The 19,535-nt window shown below is 32.8% G+C and overlaps 1 protein-coding gene across 1 annotated transcript; it reads right to left on the bottom strand.

The window, feature by feature from the left end:
* Positions 1–3,288: 3,288 nt before the first annotated feature.
* On the bottom strand, positions 3,289–17,275 carry LOC134241876 (uncharacterized). Its single transcript, XM_062723894.1, has 12 exons — positions 17,191–17,275; positions 14,796–14,885; positions 13,323–13,421; positions 10,428–10,526; positions 10,152–10,250; positions 9,414–9,533; positions 6,800–7,100; positions 5,686–6,114; positions 5,466–5,515; positions 4,156–5,361; positions 3,997–4,045; positions 3,289–3,899 (listed from the first exon to the last, which is right to left on the bottom strand). The coding sequence occupies exons 1-12, from the start codon at positions 17,203–17,205 to the stop codon at positions 3,307–3,309; spliced, it is 3,150 nt and encodes a 1,049-aa protein (XP_062579878.1). The 5' UTR covers positions 17,206–17,275; the 3' UTR covers positions 3,289–3,306.
* Positions 17,276–19,535: the final 2,260 nt, after the last annotated feature.

Here is a 19,535-nt window from a genome sequence, read left to right as displayed (position 1 = left end):
ATGTGAAATTCGTCTATTGTAGCATCGGATGACCTTTGATCCTTTAAACTTTAACCTAACCGTTTGCATTTCAGACTATTTTACCCAAATCTATACCAAAACTTGTACTTACCGATTGTTATTATTTAGGCCCTGTCATCTTCATGAAATATAATCCAGTTAAAACACAAAATGAAATAATTCCTACCGACATATATGCAAATATGCACACTAGTATCCTACTGCACATGCAGTGAAATCTAAAATGATAATGCCAATGGTAAAACTAGTACTTAAGTTGGGTACGTGACGCAAGCCCAATGTGATGCAGGTGTTCAGATACATGTATAGTGCAAGAACAAATTGAAAATTATCATTTACAAAAGATGTTTTATTTTAGCTTTGCAATCTAGGCCTATTTGCAAAAACAGACAAATAAGGTGTGTTTGTGTGTGTGTGTTGATGGGAGACGGGTGGGGGTTGACTATTAAATTGATTGTGTATATGGCAGCTTTCAAGAAGTTTCTGCCTAATCAAATATAAATAAACTTTGCACATATTGAAAAATTCATCAAAAACGCTTTACACTAATTTGAATAATATTATTTGTTGTTAATCTATATGAGAAAATAGATTTAAAAAGTTCCAATTATGTGCCAAAAATCCCCCCCCCCCCTTTTATCAAACCTTATTTACATCATTAATTTAATTCTGTAGTTTAATTTCCGACTGGTAATGAATTAAGAATATGAAATACCTATAAAATGGAGGCCCATGGGTCACATGGTCACTAGCCGCAGATCTGTAGCGTTATGGTTTTATATATTAGTCTTTGACTGCAGATCCTGTAATGCAAAAAAGGTGCAATTTACGGCGCAATATTTTTTGCGCACTTCTGGGGAGAATTTCTCCACTTTCCAGCATCGGTCAATTTACTACCTTTCACTCCCTAATTCTAGGCACATTATTTAATCAATCTGTATATTTTATCCATCTCCCAACCCTTTATAGTCGTCTCTACTCGAGATAAACTCGCTTGATTAAAATTATTTGTTAGATTGCTGAAAATTCACATCAAGCGAGTTTATTGCCTGTAGAGATTACTATAAATGGCTGGGAGGTGGACAAAATATACATATTGGCCAGAGAATGTGTCTAAAATTAGGGAGTGAAAGGTAGTTGATTGACTAATGCTAGAAAGTGGAGAAATTCTGCCCAAAAGTGCTCAAAAAATATTGCGCGTAAATTGCACCTTTTTTGCGTATGGGGATCTGTAGCGTTATGATCAAAGACAAATATATAAAACCAGATCTGCAGCTACATGGTCACCTGAGCATATTATGCTCAATTTGATGAATACATGTACATGTATTTAATATGTAAATTATTGAATTATATTGACTTTTTCCTTGGTAAAGCCCAATATGAAGAAGTGTGCATTTAGAGGCAAACACCTTAGTGCGGGTATTACTGTCTCATGACAGCATCTATTTTTTTGTATTTTCAATACATAAAATACCTTGATCAAGGTATTTGTAATATCTTGATCAAGCTATAAACCTTTATCAGGGTATCGTGCTAGATCTCAATGATAAGGGCTGCGAACCTCTAAATTTACTAGTTTCTTTTATCAGTAAAGTATAAATCATTTCTCCTTGTGAATTTATTTACAAAACAAAATGTACTTGTGAAACACTGATGCCCTCTTAAGGCAATATAGCTAAAGTTAAGCTTTCTCAAATGCAGATAAAATACGTTGGTACCCAAAGTAAGGCCTTTTTAAAAGAAATACAAATGTGAAATATAAAACCCTAGCACCACCGGTTTCAAGATTATGACCAAGGTTAACATTTTTAAAGGTAGTCAAAAAAAGGTATTCCTAGGTAGTCCTAGGTCAAAGGACTCAAATACACGATTTTTATCGAAATTTTCGACATCGCTGTAAATTAAAATATCAGTCCGCATAATTTAAACACCCCTTATTCAACTAACATTGTAAACTATTTCTACAACCCTCTGTTGGATGACATTGAGTTGACGTTGTGTCAACATTGCAATCTTTTATTCTTATAATATTTTCAATATAACAATGTTGCACAATACCTTTGTTCATCTTTGTTGCAATGTTTAACAACCTTGTTCAGGCACGAAGCATCGTTTTTGAAAGGGGGGGGCAAACAGAAAAATAATTTTACTTACATGTAAAAGTTGACAAGCAAAAAAAAAAGTAAAGTAAATTGCCCAAACTCGGAAATCCTATTTCGTGGGTGGTGGTGGGGGTAGTGGCCAACTTCCTTCTACTTCTTTTTTTGCATACAGTACTACATTACCTTCATAACACTATACTGTGGCCGAAAGTGGGGGGGGGGGGGCAACCAACCTTTCGGTGGACATTTTCAACAGTAAAGGTAATGTTGGGAATAAAAGTGGGGGGGGGCGGGGCAGCCCCCCTGGCCCCCCTGTTGTTACTTCCCTGTTGTTTACATACCCTTTCCTTTTTTCTTTTGTTCACATCATCGACATCGCAATATTATCAATATCTAGTTGATACCGTGTCAACTTTGCCTCCTTTTTCATTTTTGTTCTTTTTCTTGTGTTCATTTGATATCGCAATGTAGACCAATGTCGAGTACATACGTACCATGGTGCATACGTTTTTTTTACAGAATCCCGAGTAAAGTGAAGATTCATTACAACTCCCGCCTCCGCGAAGTTAATCCAAAAACACTATTTTCTTAATTCTTTCTCGAAAATATTTATATACATGTGCATGTTTTTATATCGATGTAACTATACATGTATGTTTATCTTTTCATATTGACAATACTATATTGATTTGATTAAATATCTTGTTTCTATCAATAACTTAATCTTTATATAATATTTAAGTAAGTAGATAAAACTTAAAGCAATAAAATCTACTGAACATAAGAAGTTGCCTTTAATTATGTAAAAATACATCTTAATACAATTGTGTATAAATTAGAATTTATTACACTTTATATGTTAATAAGACGATAAAATGTTAGATTATATACAGAGTTATAACACAACAACTGTAGAGCCCTTTACGCTTTCGTAAAATAATAATAATTAGACCAATATATCATGATTTTTATCAAATTTCTAACTCTATGGCTTTAAAAACTAAGTTAGATATGCCTAAATTACAAACGGCCCTTGGTTATTTTCTAGATCATTAAAAAAATAAGAAAAAAACAACATAGATAGTTTATTACTGAGGTCCAATACCTGTATCAAATTTTTCACTTGTCTCGAAACCTTATCCAATATCAAACCACCTGCATGATACACTAATTCAAGAACTCACGTCACTTTTGTAAATTCTGAACATGCCCACTCTCTTTTAAGTTCTTCTATCAATCCTTTTTTCTCAACATACATCAACCCTGAGCAAAGTTGTAATCTTGTGTGGTTTTCATATTGTTCTTTCCACCAATAGAGGCTATGCAATGCTTTAATTGAAATAGAGGATTGTTTGTGTTCGTGTTCAATGTTAATCAGCTCTATTTCAGGTATTCTTAGGAACCTAGAAAGACTCTTAAAATTAACTACATTTTTGGCCACATAAGCTAAATCCAAATCTGTTACAAGGTTGTTCGGGTTTGGAATATTCAATCTCGATGCTTCATTGTTAAACTCTTCAAAGGAAAAATTAGACAACAGGTCCAACAAATCTTTCCTCGAAATCTGTCTTAAAGAATGCTCTATCTTTTGTATACTTTCATTTCTATTTTTCCATTCGTATAGTAGACTAAATGACATTTCATGTGACGATAGCTGTTCATGTCGAAATTTATCGACATACCGGATGCCAAATCCTAAATTCACAGCAAGGATAACGCGGTCATTTTCTTCAAGTTTACTTGCTATAAAATCAAGTAAACATTCGTAGTTTTCTACAAATAAAGAGGTTAATTAGTCATTGAAATCATTGAAACCATTCAATTCTCATTTAGATATAACTATTACAGGTGACATGGAATACATTCAAACCTTCAATAGCAGGCCATTGAATTTCCTTCTCGGTAAATTCCTCTTCAATCTACAAAAAATTCCGTGATAATTTATCATGATTTGAGTTTTTTTTCTTTTTTTTTCTTTATTTTTTATCTGCAAGAACCATAGATGTCGAAGAAATGTTCATGTACTTACTAAAGAATGGAAATTCTTCTCAATGGTTTCAACACCTGCAATGTATTCATTATGTTTGGGACATCTAAATGTCTTGAGACAAGAAAAATCTTTTTTGCTGATAAAGCAGGAGTCATTTTTTCGACAGCCCTGACAAAGTACATCGAATGGAATCTTGCCTTTTTTCAATTCAAACTCATGGAAAGTTCTGTATGTTTTTATTATATCGATAGAGGCATCAAATGCCAGAGTAAATGTATTTTGATAAGATTCAAGATTCTGTACTTTTCCTCTTTCATCCTGATGATATGCGAAAAACTCTATTTCATGCTCTTTTTTGGACATAACCATCCATTTCGACTTTGCAAATTCAATCATTACACAATTACTATAAAGTTTAGGAGGGGAAAGAGACCCTTCTTCAAACAAGTAGAGAAAAGTTCCGATCATCCTATAAAAAACAGCTGGGGGTAAAAATTTATTCCGGAACGAAAACCTGAACGACACCAATCCTACTTCAACTGCCTGACATATTTCGTTATAATCAACTGTTGGGCACTTTTGTTGCACCATACTAGGAACATAAAACATATTTTTAATTTTGCTCTGTGTTATTAAGTCCAGTCTACAGAGGACCTTGATGAGATGATCCCTAAATGTGCCGAACTCGGTTTCCTTCCATAAATTATCAATAAAACGCATACTAATCTTTCCAGTTTCTTTTAATGTAAGCCAATCTTTGGCTTCGTAACTTTCCTTCTGCTTTACAAAGTGTTCATCTGTAATAAAGGAAGATAGAGCGTCAATCACCCACTTTGGATCAAGTATTACCTTTTCTTTTAGATATCTTTCTTTGAAGTACAACACCTTACTCAGCGAATTCTGAAAATTCAAGAAGTCCTCTATATCCTGTCTTTCAAACCCACCCTTATTCTTACATAGATTGTGGATTTCTTCAACAGAGACTATCTTACGTCCAGATGACTTCATATCAGATATTTCGTTTTCCAAAAGTATCCATTTGCGGGGAATTAGTTTTCCCCAATCTGGCAGTGATTCTGCAGTTTCCATGATGCATTGTCGAAGAAGTTCAAATGGTACTCCATTGACATCTGTAGCGTTAATAAAATAGCGGATATCTATTATAAGATGACTCCTTTGCGTCGAACCTCGGAAGAAATCTTCAAGTTTCTGGACAATTTCCCATAATTTGATACCTTTATTTTCCTGCAAAATACATAAAGAAATAATTATTACCATAATTTTTTTTATTGAATAAGTTTTATCTTGATATACCTTTAATTTTTTCATTCTTGATTTTTATACCATACCATTGGAAATAGATCTGCATGTGTTCCAACAAGAACAATTTTGGGAAATCCTGAAACATCATTTTTTGAGTATGTTAGTATTGAATTCATCCAAAAAATAATTTTTTCCATGGCTGAAAAACAAAAAATATTCATTTTAAATAATTATAGATCTATCAAATTGTTTAATTTACCAAATATATCATAGTCAAATTAACAAAATTACATTTGTCATTCAAACCAGTATCTTGCGAATGTTTGTCCAGTACATTCAAATCAAAGACCAGCATATATAAACAACTGCTTGACAAGAATGTTTGATGAGTTGCGTAGAAAACTTCCTGTCCACCAAAATCCCAAACTGTGACTGGAACCAATCTTTTTTCTGCAGAAGCTAGTTTTGCCTTTTTCGCAAGATTTTGAAAGTCACTTTGTGGAGATTGATCCCTTTTTCTTTTTTTTGTAGCATCCCCTTTGTCTTTGTCCTCAACAGAGTGTAAATCTCTGTTGTTACAGCAATAAAGAACCTGTTCCTGAGTGTTGCTATCACCAGTCCTTTCAGTCCTTTCAACATGTGACTGTTCTGTTTCGTATTTGTTTTTTGATGACCCCAAAGATTTGTAAATTACCATACCTAACCTGTACCCTAGGAAGAGATCTTCATTTTCGGCTAGAAACAAACAAGAATTCAATGAGAATTAATGATTCATCCCGTTTCACAACAAGAAGAACAGTATGATATATTGGGAGCAAAGAAGGAAAAAAGTTAGGATAAACTATGATTTTTTTATTTAAAATACATGCCAATACAGGAAGAAGACATGTCGACATAAATAAAGAAGAATCTTTTTGAAGATTTTTGAACATTTTTTTTGAAGAATTTGAAGAATTTTTTGAAGATTTTTTTGAAGAATTTGACGAATCTTTTACAAAGTATGCCAAAAATAGAACTGCTAACGATAGCATTGTTATGTCGCCTATTTCCAAAGTCGTTTTTAAAAGTAAAGTACCTAAAAGATTTTTTTTTATATTTACGTAGATATTTATATCAATTTTCACACAACAAAACTTATTGGGATAAGGAAAAGTGTTACTTTAAAATTTTTGTAAATCGTTGTTTTTCACAATAGAAATTAATGGAAAAACGGATAATATTTTTTTAACATCTTCCCCACCGTTGAACAAAATAATCTTTTAACAGGTATTAACAAATTATTCATGTCATAGCTTTTGTTGTTTCAAGGAGGGTTTGGAGGGGGTATATTAAGAGACATAAAACATCAAAAATATTCAATTGTTTGATTGATGAGTCTTAGATATTTTGATACAAAAATAAAACTTTAAAAAATCCCAACCTCTCTCAACAGGAAATATTTGGCGGGTAACTCTATTGTATTGGCATCTCTGTAAATGTATATCTATACCATTAGTTCTCTCTAATGGCATTTCGGGATCATCAAGATCCCCAAGAAGACCTTTGGCAATAGTAGTTTTCCCGACTCCTGATTCACCAATCAGCATTAGATTAAGTTCATAAAATTCCTCAGACCCCTCCTCCAAATACCGTTGGAATCTTTCTGCTTCATCTTTTTCCATTCCCATTTCATGCATTTGATTGAGTATTCGTGTATGAAATATCTGTGCTTTTCTTTCATCCTACAAAGAGCATACTAGTGAATTGAAAGGAAAAGGTATGAGGTAATCCTCCTGATTGGCGATCAAAATTTGAAAGGTCTTAAGATCATTGTTTAATAACAAAAAAAAAATATTTCTCAGTTGTGCATCATTTCTTCTTGTTTTCAATTAAACTGGATTAAGTTTAGTTGTATTTATTCAAGCTAGATTTAGTTTCAATGTTTACAGAATCACATAATCATAATATTTTCTTTCTCTATAGCTCTATTTCTTTGTGGCAAGACCTTTCATTGGATACTACTGCTCGGCAGGGAATGCTCACTCCTCAATGGCAACTAATCCCACCTCTGATGCTTTAGAGGCCAGGTTTGCTCAGTCTGCTTCCGATTTGCATTGATTAAATGTACTTTTGAACATGAATACTTTTCGTTATCTCCATATATTTATTTGTGAGTAAACATGTTTAAGTAGCAATACTTCAATGACAAACTCTTAGAAAAATTTATCTATTATTAAGGAACGTCTCGTCTGTCCTTAAGTTGCATAATAAAGAGGGTGTGTGAACAAAGCAGGCGAACTGCCTATGGTGCCACAAACTTTTAAAGGTTAAAAAGCAAATCTCAAAATAAAATAACTTTCATTGACATTACATATAACATTAAAGCATACTTCATGTAACACATATGTATCTCTACAATTTACAAAATTCGCACAAAAATCAAAATGCTACGATCTTCAAAAATGATAACGTTAAGAAACTCTACATAATTAAATTCTAAACTTAAAGGGGGAGGAAATAAGCACCTCCTTCTAATTTACCTGGTCTTAGAACCTCTGTCAATCATCTGAAATTAAGCCTGGGATTGGATACTTTGATTTGATTGACATTTAGTTGGCAGCTGTTGTGTATATCTTGTGTACTTTGTCTGGAGATCGTACCGACCATCGAATTAACTTTTAGGCTTTTGATGCCTACCGCTTATGTTAACGTGATAAAGAAGCAATGAAATCGTTCTTTTCTTTTTTTTACTTCATAAGAACATGCCATTAATATAATCAATCTATCAAATAATTAAATAAATGTCAAGAAAATCATGGCTATATAATATACATGTATATTAAATTTAAACGGGAGGATTTCATATCACGATTACAATTGAAAATTTTAATTTCCGTGTCAAAACATGAGTTAACGTACATTTATTCCTCCATTAATTAACAAAATAAACCAACCTGCATTTGAAGCTAGTATCATGGAATTAAATAAAATTATTTTTTAAAACAAGTATGACAACATTGTAACATTATTCATGAGTCAAGCGAATTTATAAGATAAACCTGTACGTGTCGCTTTTCTTCGAGACATGGTGACGAAGATACGGTATAAAAATAAGTTTTAGAAGAGAAATTACTCGGAATATAACATCTTGCTTTGTATTTAATGTTTGAAATTAATAATGAATCCCGAAAGAAAAAAGAAACGAAGCAGATGATTCTTTTCCCGTTTCATAGCTGTCGGGGAATCAACCCCGGTCCGAAGCCCTGGTCATTTTTACAGACCGTGCGTCATGGAAAAATCAAGTAGGGTTGATCTAAGAAAGATTTATATTTATTTAGACAATAATATTTCTACTTCAACATTTTATTCTCAAAACATCGTTTCTACGAGAGACTGTTAAATATGATTCACTTTCTTCTTTCGTTTTGCGTAGACGACGTGTAATTTGAATTACTTCCCTTTTTGTCGCCAGATTACAACGACAGATGTGCTAAATGTATTTTCGTTATAACACTTCATTAAAAAACACATTGTATATAAAAAATGTCGAATTATTAAAAATATCAATTATTTTAAAAGGAAGAAATTGAGAAGGATTCTGTCTGCAACAAAAAATGCTTTATTTCGCATTTCAATTCATGAGCTAAACATGAAAAAAACGGCCTCGGTTTACAAAGTCGTATGAAAACGCATACAGGTAATACACCCAGGGTCTCAGTTAACATCCTGTGTATATAGGTATCTATACACAAGCCAGCGTCGTTCCCTCGGGGCTTCTCAGCCGCTTCGATTAAGCTCCACCCCACACCAAACTTACCTGAGGAAAACCGTACGGTTGAAAACCTCGGCCTTTAACATATGATTTTTTTTTTATATCTGAAGCTATCTGCACGTCTTTCCCACCCGTCTTCGGCATTTATATGAATAAAATTTTGATTAGTTCTTTACTCGTCATTTGGGATTACTTGGCAAATTATTATCTACTATTCTGTATATTTTAATTTTTCAAGAGCTATTTTTAAATGTGATTCTAGACTTAAACAGTTGTTGCTTACTTGTATAATCGTGTCAATTAAATGCACAGTTTTATAGAAAGATTCTGTATGTTCAAGAAGTCCTTCTTCTTTTTTCTCTTGGATTTTTTGTTTTGCTAGTTCTACTGGAGTATTCCCATCCTGTAAAAATCAAAGAATACATGTAGGTGTTTTGATTAATATCGCTATAAACTTGGTGTCACCATATTATTATGAATCAGACGTGGGTATCATATTTAGCTTGATTTCAGCACAAAGTCTGTTTGAAAATTAACACAGGGCCTATACATTTGTTATTGCCGACCAAAACAATGTCTTCAAAATGCAATAAAACCTTATAACAATCCAAGTTGTGGTTCTTTCAGCAAGATTTGGTTCGCGTCTTTCGAGTCATTACACATAAAGAATGCCAGCATAATGATAATTTCAGTATATTGAGTCTGTTATTTTACTATTTGATAGTATTACAACTTATGTGATTCACGTAAACATCTTTAAAAAGACAAGGCATAACATGTTTTTCGTTGTCCTGGTCAAAAAAATGGCTTGACAACGTTTTAAACGTTGTTCCCTGAATATGATTTTTAAGGAACAAATGTTCAGCTTCACTTTTGAAAAATAGGACATTAAAATCTCTTGATTTAAAAACAAAAATAGTACAATGAAATCTCTGAATTCATAACCAACGTTAACATTATGATATATATTTTAATTTGGCATATTTCTTTTTTAAATTATTTTCCTTTGTTATATTCTTACATTATCTTTCAACTCAATTTTTGCCCCTTTTTCTATGAGTCGTTTGCATATGACGTGGTTTCCTTGTAATGCAGCGAAATGCAAAGCAGCTTTGCCATCCTTGTTAAAAATAGGTTTAAATTACATTAAAAGAAAGGAACAAAGGCAAAACATACTCGTGTAACAAATTGAAGATTGTTTTTAAACAATATTGTTTAATTTTGTGTTTTCGTTTTTAAAAATTGAGGCATTTAACCTAATATTTCTTTTCAATAGAAAATTATGTAAGACATTCACCCTGTTAGTTGCGTTAATATCAGCACCTTCTTTGATCAAGCGTTCAGTAATCACCATATTACCCTTGTTGACGGCCATTAGCAGAGCTGTTAAACCATCCTGAAATACACAAATCAAATATTTAAAATTCAATGTATTCAAAACATGACATATTAAACGAAATGTTTATTTAAAAAGTCTTTAATGTCAATTTTAATCATTCTAAGCAAGTGTGATTTGGGTTTTCAATGAATCATTGTCATTTTTAAACTCCCACCTTAAGGGTTATACAGAATATACCGTACTAGTATATGTGCTTTGTTACAACGCACTTTGAAAAAAATTTTCAAAGTGAGTTAAATTTGGGACCAAATCAACGCACTTTGAAGAAATAAAATTTCTTTTCAAAGTGCGTTGATATCGACCATATTAACGCACTTTGAAAAAATGTGTATGGCTTGGTCAATATTCTTGAAAATCTTAGGTATGATAAATAATTGAACCCGTTGGTCACTTCAGGATGTGAAAGTGGGCGATTTTTATTTTTCCATACTTTGAAAATTCTTTCTCTCTTAAATGTTTTCCTGTACTTTACTGTATTTTTTCCAGTTTCCATGCATTTAATGTAAACTAAAATTTATTGAAAATTTTCAATCTCACACAAGTTATGCAAATACATATATTTGGGTGTAACATAGGCATCAGTACCGGGGGGAGGGGGTTAGTCACACAAATGTTTTGCAAAGATATACATAATATAGGAATTAAAAATTGGGCCTTACCTGGGGGGGATGGGGGTCCACTTTCAATTTGCTACCTAAGTAAAAAAGAGTTGGTCTGAGAAACCTTCTATTTACTCATCTTCTCCTTGTTCTCGATGAGGGTTAATCAATACATGTAAATTAAAACGTTTTTCGAAAGATATAATTATTAAAAATTGATTCTCTCAATTACTTATATCTAAGTCTAGAATTTTTGTTTTATACATATTTTTTTTCAAAGTGCGTTAAATGTCCACATGGTAAAAATGTTGATGTACACTCTTAACGCACTTTGTAAAAAATTTTCAAAGTGCGTTGATTTTGTCCCAATTTTAACGCACTTTGCCGCAAATAATCGCTGACATAATCCATGAGTTTTTAATAGGATTACATTCAGCACACATGTGCAAAACATCACTTTTTTAACAAGAGGCCCACGGGCCCTATAGGTCACCTGAGTATTGTGTAACAACTTTCAAGCAATCAAATTTGGTTCGTGTTTTAAACCAGAGGCCATGAAATTCACAATTCACAATTTTGGAAGAGGCACCATTGCTTATCATAATTATTAACTTAACATGCTTACTCTATTTACTTAATACCCAGAGGTAGATCAGAGTAACAAAGAAAAAATGCACTTCCACTTTATACCCAGTTGTGCACCTCACCCCAAAGGAACCACTGGCCCAGGGGCCGCATATTTCAAAATTTTGCAGATTTCAAAGCATTAATTTATTTTCAGACTATGTAACCCCCCCCCCCCTGACCCAGGGAGCATAAAAAACTACTTTGCTAGAAGCACCTTTCTTCATCATAAATATATATACCGGGTACTTGGATCATTGGCATAAAACCAAGGAGCAAAGGAAAAGATTTTCAAAGAATTAATGTATTTTTATTATATAATCAATAGAGCCCCGCCCTAACACCAGAACCCCTAACCCTGGGGCCATAAAATTCACAATTTTGGAAGAGGTACTCTTGCTCATCATAACTATGTACTTAGTTTATTTAGTACCCAGAAGCAGAGAAGAAGATTTTCAAAGAATAATGCATTTTCACTTTATAATCAATAGAGCCCTGCCCTAATACCAGAACCCCTGACCCTGGGTCTATAATAATCAACATTTTAAGAGGCACTCTTACTCATCATAACCATGTGCTTAGTTAGTTTATTTAATACACAGAAGAGCAGAGAAGAAGATTTTCAAAGAATTAATGCATTTTCACTATATGATCAATAGAGCCCCGCCCTAACACAAGAACCCCTGACCCTGGGGCCATAAAATTCATAATTTTGGAGGAGGCACTCTTGCTCATCATAACTATGTACTTAGTTAGTTTATTTAGTACCCAGAAGCAGAGAAGAAGATTTTCAAAGAATAATGCATTTTCACTTTATAATCAATAGAGCCCTGCCCTAATACCAGAACCCCTGACCCTGGGTCTATTATAATCAACATTTTAAGAAGAGGCACTCTTACTCATCATAACCATGTGCTTAGTTAGTTTATTTAATACCCAGAAGCAGAGAAGAAGATTTTCAAAGAATTAATGCATTTTCACTATATGATCAATAGAGCCCCGCCCTAACACCAGAACCCCTGACCCTGGGGCCATAAAATTCACAATTTTGGAGGAGGCACTCTTGCTCATTATAACTATGTACTTAGTTAGTTTATTTAATACCCAGAAGCAGAGAAGAAGATTTTCAAAGAAATAATACATTTTCACTATATAATCTATATAGCCCCGCCCTAGCACTAGATCCCCTGACCCTGGGGCCATGAATTTCAAAATTTTGGTAGAGGACACAATGCTCATTACATTCGTGCCAACAGTTTGCCTGCTTGATGTCCAGGAGTAAAGAAGAAGATTTTTAAAGATTGCAATAATTTTAGTGGTTTTGGCCCCACCCCTCAGGCCCCAAGGGGGCGGGGACCATGAAATTCACAATTTTTGTTTCTCCTTACCCATAGATGCTGTATACCAAATTTGGTTGAAATTGGTTTGGTGGTTTCAGAGAAGAAGCTGAAAATGTTTAAATGTTAACACACTACGGACGACGGACGAAAACGGATAGCAATAGATCACCTGAGTTACTCAGGTGACCTTAAAATAAATTTGTCCAATTATTTTTATGTATTAGACTTACACCGTCCTTTTGATCCACATTAGCTCTGCATTTTAGAAGAACATCTACAGCTTCCGGTCTTCCCATGAGAGAAGCTCGGTGTAATGCCGTCGCCTTAAACTTCAAATTTCAACGAATTACTATGCACCATTATGCACAACATAAAAATGTTATATTATGTATACTGCATATTATGACAAGCTGCCAATGCAGAATTTATACACTATCAAAGTTTATTAAATCTAATTAATTATAAAAACCGTAGGCCATATCGCTCCCATGTATACTTTATCTTATCAGGAAACTCCAGAAATCAGTCCCGTATTGAAACGTTCATTTCTGTTACCCAGTAGTCATAACCCGTAAACAAACTCACCGAAATATCGTCGTTTTAAACAAAATGCAAATAAGTTGCATTCGATTATATACACTGTACAATTATACCAATCAGAAAAATGATACTCAATTTTGAAAATACGTTTTTGACCATGGCTTTGTTGTTTGTAAGAAAAACGTTTTGTTGATGTGTATATTTCATATTCCTCTACATAACCTCGATTAAATATTGTAGCCCCGGCCCATCCTACCACCGGATGACACTTTAGACAAACTTGACCTTTGAATGCTTCCATATATAACCAATCAAGGCTTTGCTGTTTTGGAGAAGTTTTTTTCTACATATTTTCATACACACTTCCTTCCTTCCTTTGGTAAACCTTTCTTGTATATCATGGCCCAGCTCTAGCCCTAGGTCTCTTAAACAGATTTTATTCTACATTACTTAAGGATGGCTCTGAATTATTCATATATATGATTAATCGTGGCTAAGCTTTTCTTGACAAAAGAGTTTTGAAGATTTTTCGATGTATTCCTGTGTAAACTTTTATTCACACATTGTGGCGCTTCCCTACCTCCAGAGGTCATGATCAGAACAAATTTGTTTTCGCCCTACTATGGCAAAGGATATTTCTAAATAAAATTGACCAACCAAGGCTTTGTTGTTCTCGACAAAAAGATGTTTCAAATATTTTCTCATGTATTCCTATGTAAATATTTGATCACTCATTGCTGCCTCATCATACTACTGAAGTTTCGATTTGAACAAAAATGAATCTGGCTTACCTGAAAATTATTACACATAATTTTCGCATCTTTTAGTCCAATATGCTTCTTGATAAGAATTTTTTAAGGGATTCACTTTATTTTTCTTTATTTATGCGTTATGATATCCCATTCCAGGAACCCCTGGCCCATTTTAAACACATTTGAATTTCCTCCACCCAAGGATACTTTGTGGCAACATCGGTTGAAATTAGTCTAGTGAAAGGAGACCAAAAATGTAAAAAGTTTACAAACAGATGGACAGACAGAGAGGCAAACCCGAACAAAATATGATCAGAAAAGCACTCTTAAACTTTGGACCTTTAAAAAAACTAAGATCAATCGATGAAAGAAAATTACATTGAAAAGGAGAAGACATTCGTGTTCATTTACCAGATCAGTTGCTGCATTGACATTAGCACCCTCTTCGATTAATCTTCTAACTTGGTTTTCCTCTCCGTCTAAAGCAGCGTGCCACATTTTCTTTTATGTAAGAAAAATTATCAAACCCTCACTTTTTAAGATAATTAAAGTATTTTGTTGTGAACCAGTTCAGTCAATAATTTAAAAATTATTCAGTTTTTACAAATTTTAAAATTCCTTTTAACAAATTTATTCTAGTACGTGTATAATATATTTTTATAAGTGTCAACAAATGTAACAAATTTGTGAAAAACAATTTTTATTCTTAAATTTTAACAAATCCAACGAAACTGTAATTACGAATTAATTTTTTTAACAAATTCTCCAATTTGCTTTATAGATTATAAATATTTTAACGATAGATCCTAAAGGGGCTTCCATATTTCTTCTTTGAGGGGAAATCCAATATGGTTTTACCATGACTCATCCTCATTTTATTATATAAGGTCTTGGTATTAATTACCTTGCATAAAAATAACTTCCAGAGAAAATACCACTATGTGGGTATATTTTTAAAAGCCAGTTTTGTTTCGTTTAAAACATGTTTAATTGAAATAAGTAAATGGATCGGAATCAAGTTCTAACATCTTATGAGTTTATGAGTTTACTGGTAGTTGTCATGCACAATTATACAAAACCATTAATTATTATTATTAACTCATCAACTATTCAAACCTTTAAGATTCAATGATTAATCTCTAAACAGCGGAAAAATTCATTTGTTCAGCTCAAGTGATAAGTTTTCTTTGCACTGACAATGACAAAGACAATAATTTATTCTCTTAAATGTACAAACATACATTGTAGAGAGGAGGTAAGAAAAGATACAAACACATAGAAAAAGAATATAATACATGTATAATAAACATTACAAAATATCGCGTTCAAGTTCTAATCAGTTATTTTCATCTATAATTTGTTTGACAATAAATCAAAATTTACATAATTTTTCAATGCTGGACAGTTTGTTGTTGTAAAAAGTTGCTTAAATTTCTCTATATTTGGTCTTCATGTGAGAGTGTTTGAAATATATTTTAACCTAGCCTCTTTAATTTATTTTTGTGTGCATTCAAAAACATAATGGAATTCATCACCAATCTTATAAAGATCACATAAAGTACAAATCCTTTGTTCTCTTGGAAGACCATTCCATCTCCCAGTTTCAATAAGGGGTTTAAAGTTGTTGCACCTAAATTTACATAACAAAATTGAAAATTTTCTAGGTAGATTAACAAGATATCTTCCTGGTTCTAGTATTTATAAATGCGATAATTTACACCCATTGATGAGTTAAAACATTACTTTGCCTGTTTTTGATATTTTGGTCAACAAGTATTCTTTTTATTTCATTTTTTACCCATGCTACACTGTACATCTGTTGTGTTGTCCATAAATAAGATAATCTACAATCATCTAAAATGTTTTAACATAGTTACCCAAGGCAAATTATGCCTTGATGCTAGAACATACATCGTTTGAGAAAAATGTACTTTTGCCCATAAAGAAATCATTCTCACCTTAATATTAATGATAAGTGGGAATCTGCCTACTTTGGCGTTTTAGTGTTAAAACCTAGTATATATTAACAATTTTTTAAGCGAAGTTTTTCGATTAAAGTATTTTTTGTAAATCCCCATATTTCACATCCATATAACAAATCTGATTGTACAATTCTGCCAAATAAATCTATCTGACAATCCATAGAAAGATTATGTTGATATCACTCCATACATAGCTTTTACAGATTTATTGTATTGTTCTTTCATATTTTGATTAAAAGAATCTGATTTTGAAAAACATATTCCTAAATACTTATAACTATCAACAATCTCTAGACTAATCCATCATATGTAAAATATAAATCCTGTGTTATTTGACCTCTTCCAAGAATTATTATTTTTGTTTCGTCAACATTTACTTTTAAACGCCATTTTATACAATATTCATGAAAACAATTCAACATAATTTGTAATGACTCAGGGTTTTCAGCAAATAAAACAGTGTCATCAGCATATAGCAGAGCAAAAAGCTTATTATATACATGAAGTTTATTCTCAATAATTTTCTCTAGACCAGTTATATCATTCATGGTTAGGAATGATTCTAAATCATTTAAATAGAGAGAGAACAGAAATCTAAAACATATTCGATAATATAACCCAGTGGTCTTTTGACTGAAAATATTAAGAGAACAAGTTTTCATACTTAAAAAATGAAAATTTCTCGATTAGTTGCAAAAATATTTTTTTAGTAAGATACTAAGTTAAAAAATGTTCATCTTAAAAAATTTCAGTCTTGAAAACAAATGTAAAAGAGATTCAAAATATAGAATATAATTTTTTTTAAAAGAATTAAGATAATATACCTGCTGAAGGTCCATTTTTTCTATGGCTAATTCCGTTTTAAAAGGAAATACCACCTATCGCTGAATGTAGAATTGAAGATGTTAAAATAGTTTATAAAGAAAAATATTGATCATTCAAACAAAAGCAATCTTCCGATCAATAGCACAGAATTAGGGCCTATCCAATAATGATTACGACTCCAAGGTCGGTTGCTTTTAATGATTTTTTTTGTGTGTGTGTGCGTTTGTTATCATTGATTCATTGTGTACGAAAGCCCGGAGGGCTCATTCGAGCTTCGAAATACGAGATTCGGAACTCGTTTTCGGGATTCAAGATCCAAATTAACCAATTAAAAGGCTGATTCAATATTTGATTACTTCCCTTCTTTAAGTTTTTAAACCAAGAAATCGATGGAGAATTTGAAAACAAGCAGGTCATTTGCCAAATAATAAATGTTATATGTATCGAAAAGAAACAAACATAAATTTTTAGTTACATTGAGACAAAATATGCATGGATTTTTTAATTTTCCAATTAAAACAAAAGTTTACTATATTTAATGAATGACTGTCTAGTTAGTATAGTATGCCAGGGCATCAAAGATTGTGGGAAACATGGGATAATTTGCATAAGGGGCGAAGCTGTTATTATACCTCTACTATATAAAAATTAGGTAGTAAAATGTGAATAATTTCCTAGAAATCACTGTGGACGGACTAATCCCCGTGTGTTAGTCAAATAAACTAATCCCTTCTTTGGAAGCTAATTCCGGGTTATCCGTAATCTTCTATATTCTAATTTTCTATTGGTATAATATGTTAATGGACTAATCTCCGTGCTTTAGTCAAGTGAGCTAATCCCCGCTCCAAAAGCTGATCCCTCTTCATTCTTATTCCTTTTTTTTTTTTACTTCTGTATTGGTATATGATTGATCGTATATTGTTAAACGTCCTTCTCGAGAATTTTGCACTCATATGGAGACGTCACCGCTTGCCGGTGAAGGGCTTCAAATTTAGACCTATACTCGGCACTCAGTACCATTGAGCAGTGAGGGTTCTTTCTTGTGCCCACGCCTACCGTGACACGGAAGCTACGTTTTTAAGGTCATATCCGAAAGACCCGTGACTTTCACTTCCAATGCCGAGCGCTTGGCGAAAGAACAGTCACTACCTATGTTTACCACTTCTGTATGACGCGGCGCCGTGGACGAGAATCGAACCCAGGCAACCCGCAAGGCTACCGTGACCGGCCTGTATCGGTATAATAAAACATTTAAAGAGTATATCATTGAGGGAGTTAGGAAGATTCCAGTACTCCTTAACCAGGACTATTAGTTTTTTTCTTTTTTTATTTATCTTTTGTTTTTTGTTTTGTTTTTGTTTTTTGTTTTCAGCTTGTTTGTTTACTTATTGTATCCGATTAGCTGAACAAAGAGAAATCACATCTCTATTGAAGCTAAACACGAATCGTAAATAGGCATGCACCATTTTTTAATTACTTTCTAGAATATCAGCATCGGGGTCTAATTACCATTAACATTCGATCGTTACACCTCACTGTTTTAATGCCACGGGTATCGGCTTGCATGGAATGGCGACCCTTGGCCGTGCTGGTTATCTTGCATTACCTTTTATGTAATACCTGTTTGTTTACATATTATTGAGTTCTAAATAACCTTCCACTTTCTTCCTGTATAAAAATCACAACTCCATATTTGTGTGAATTGTCATTTATTGAAAATGACTGAGTATTAAAGAATACAATAAATGGGGAGATCAAAAAACCTTATACAAATATTCTTTTACATAAACAAGTAAAGTTGTATAATGATCTCCCCTGTTACATGTCAAAATAATGTACGAAATAACAGAAAAAATTGTAAAACATATATACATTACAAGCAAAAAGTTGGCGTTCAAAAATAAAAACAGAAGCCCCCCACACAACCCACTGTTGTGTTTTAAGAAAAGAAGATAACATTAAATAATCAAACATGTTTTACCATAAACATAAATGTTTGACATTTGACTGATGGTGAAAGCTGGGGAAGGTGGGTGGGTGATTTCTTAAGTAGAAAAATTTAACGTGTTTTTGTTTTCCCTCTAAATCAGTGAAGTGGCGCTAATCTGAGACACAAGAAAATACACGCTTCTGATTGGTTAATGTACACAGGTTTGGCTAATTCCCCGATAGACGCCAAATACACATACATATGATATGTTTTGATTTTAAGAAAACAAAAACCTGGTACCATAAAACACATGATTACATAAATGCTATTATTTGACAATAATGCTGTATTATGTAATACCTGTTTGTTTACATATTATTGAGATCTAAATAACCTTCCACTTTCTTCCTGTAT

Source organism: Saccostrea cucullata, unplaced genomic scaffold, assembly GCF_032062105.1.
Source record: "Saccostrea cucullata isolate Sc308-1 unplaced genomic scaffold, CSIRO_AGI_Scuc_v1 ctg4846, whole genome shotgun sequence".
NCBI classification, from domain to species: Eukaryota; Metazoa; Mollusca; class Bivalvia; order Ostreida; family Ostreidae; genus Saccostrea; species Saccostrea cuccullata.
This window is presented reverse-complemented; position numbering and strand designations above follow the sequence as displayed.

Excerpts from the sequence above, each read along its gene's own strand:
- LOC134241876 (XM_062723894.1), bottom strand. Across the intron at positions 10,527-13,322 it reads ATGTGGATCAAAAGGACGGT|GATGGTTTAACAGCTCTGCT; the intron begins GTAAGTCTAATA and ends TGTGTATTTCAG. Across the intron at positions 7,101-9,413 it reads TAATTGACACGATTATACAA|GATGAAAGAAAAGCACAGAT; the intron begins GTAAGCAACAAC and ends TGCTCTTTGTAG.